This window comes from Triticum dicoccoides, chromosome 7A, assembly GCF_002162155.2.
Source record: "Triticum dicoccoides isolate Atlit2015 ecotype Zavitan chromosome 7A, WEW_v2.0, whole genome shotgun sequence".
NCBI classification, from domain to species: domain Eukaryota; kingdom Viridiplantae; phylum Streptophyta; class Magnoliopsida; order Poales; family Poaceae; genus Triticum; species Triticum dicoccoides.
In genome coordinates, this window is record NC_041392.1 from 312757736 (window position 1) to 312759878 (window position 2143).

At 55.3% G+C, this 2143-nt stretch overlaps 1 protein-coding gene across 1 annotated transcript; it reads right to left on the minus strand.

The window, feature by feature from the left end:
* Positions 1-201: 201 nt before the first annotated feature.
* LOC119334681 lies at positions 202-2119 on the minus strand. The gene is made up of 3 exons (XM_037607223.1): positions 1358-2119; positions 978-1214; positions 202-799 (listed from the first exon to the last, which is right to left on the minus strand). Exons 1-3 carry the CDS (start codon positions 1586-1588, stop codon positions 623-625), a joined length of 645 nt encoding a protein of 214 aa, XP_037463120.1. The 5' UTR covers positions 1589-2119; the 3' UTR covers positions 202-622.
* Positions 2120-2143: the final 24 nt, after the last annotated feature.

Here is a 2143-nt window from a genome sequence, read left to right on the forward strand (position 1 = left end):
TTCATTCCTCCTAGGCCTGCATTGTATGTAGTATATGTAGATTCTTCTCTCCCACACGGAGGAGTGAGTACAAATGGAGCTAGCAGTCACAATGTGCTAAATAATCAATTAACAATGTCGATCTTGTCTCACAACGGAAAAGAGGGTGTTAATGTGGGAACAATGAGCAATGTACTATGCGAATTTCGCAATCGACCGATCGATGTAGATATTGCTGTTAATTAAGCGGTATTTTTCGTAAAAGAATAATCCATCAGAAAAATGCTTCTAGGACTGGCTGCTAGAGTCATGTACCTACCAAATGCTGGTATGGCCTATTGGTATGGTGAGATGGGAGGAGAGAGAGAGAGAGAGAGAGAGAGAGAGAGAGAGAGAGATGAGGGGGAGAGGTTGAGATGGACATGTCGCTTACTCCTTCCATTCCATTCCATGGTGGTTGGCTTCTCTTTCTGGTTGGGCGGTGCTATATTTTCTCATTTCTTTTTTTCTTCTTCTTTCCTTTCTTGATATGTGAGGAGTAGGCGGAGTTCTTCCTTTTTGCGTGCTCTTCCTTCCCATGGAATCTTTCCTGGCACTGCCGTTTCACCTTTTGATCATGGATGGATTGGATGGGCGGCATTGGTCACGAACCGAACGGCGCCCGGTGGGGTGTCCCCTTCCGCCGCCGACCTTGGGGCCGCGCGCCGTTCTTGCTGCCGCCGGCCTCGGCCTCGCTGCCGCTGCCGCCGCCGCCGTCGACTTTGCCGACGACGGTGGCCCCGTGCCCGTGTCCGTGCCCGTGCGTCTTGGTGTCCACCAACTGCATGCGTATGCGTGAGCGTGACACGGAGGAGAAACGGATTAAACGTGAACGAACCAATCGGACGAACGGCATTGGCATTGTGCCGAAAAGAAAAGAATGATTGAAAGAAGGGAAATCATGCAATTTATCTTGAGCGAGCAGAGCAGAGCAGAAAAGAAGGGTAGGGTAGGTGTACCTTGCATCCGAGGGAGCAGAAGCGGAAGGGGTCGAGCAGCGCGCGGCCGCAGATCTCGCAGTTGTAGGGAGACGCGGCGGCCTTCCCCGCGGCGGCGCCGGCGCCGCGCGGCTGGGGCCGCTCGTTGAGGAAGAGGACCCTGGCGCTGTTGATGACGTAGGTCTGGACGCCGGCGATGTCGAGGACGTCCTCCACCTCGGTGACGCGCACCACGTCGTGGTAGGACGACCGCCGTATCTGCTTTCCGAGCCCAATGCCGGCCAAGAAACAGAGGAGAGGAGAGGAGGGATCATTCAAAACGCAACTTTTTTTCTTTTCCCAATCAATCAATCAACAAGACAAGAGAAGAGAAGAGAAGAGAAGAGGAGTGGCATTGGCACCTGGATGACCCGGTGCGACGCGTGGCGGTGGGAGCGGCAGTAGTAGCAGAATGCAGCGGGCGTGGCGCGGCAGTCGATGCAGAACATGTTGCACTCATTGCGCGGGGAGCCCGGGTGCGCCGCGCAGGCCAGGAAGAAGCGGGTGCCCAGGAGCGCCTCCAGCCAGCCGGGCACGCCGGATCCCGAGCTGTCGTCCTCCGACGAGGGCGGCGCCACCCGCCGCATCATCATGCCCACGACCACCAGCCGCCGGGCAATGCCGCTGCGCTAACTAACAGGGGAGAGGGGAGGAGAAGGGGGGGAGAAGCAGGAGGGAGTAGCGTTAGGTGTTTGGTTTGGTGGCTTCGCTCCTTCCTTGTTCGTTTCCTTGGGCAGCGTGTTAATTGGCGTGCGTTGCCTTCTCCGCTCGCTCTCTGTTTCTCTCTCTTTCTTGGATGGATGGATGGTCACGTGCGGCGCGACTGCTTGATTGCTCCCCCTCCCCTCCCAGCACTAGTAGTACTAGTACCAGCACTGTAGAAGAAGAAGTAGTGGTGCTATCTATATATGCAATGTCGGCGAGGAGGTGAAGCTGACAGTGAAACTGGTCCGTCAGAAAGAGAAAAGCAGAAATTTCCACGAATATCACACTCACCGATGTGGATTCTTCTTCCCATCCTTCCTTGTAGCAGCAGCAGGTCATGGTCGAGGGAGGGCCGTGTGATCATGATTGGACACCGATCCCTATGGTATGCATCTTCTCCTCCTTCTCCTGGTATGTCACAGACACACACACACACACAGAGG

Bases quoted from the DNA above. Each gene is read 5' to 3' on its own strand.
- LOC119334681 (XM_037607223.1), bottom strand. From the start codon at position 1,588: ATGATGATGCGGCGGGTGGCGCCGCCCTCGTCGGAGGACGACAGCTCG. The intron at 1,215-1,357 runs GTGCCAATGCCA...CTCGGAAAGCAG, and splicing joins CGTCGCACCGGGTCATCCAG to ATACGGCGGTCGTCCTACCA. The intron at 800-977 runs GTACACCTACCC...ATACGCATGCAG, and splicing joins TCTGCTCCCTCGGATGCAAG to TTGGTGGACACCAAGACGCA.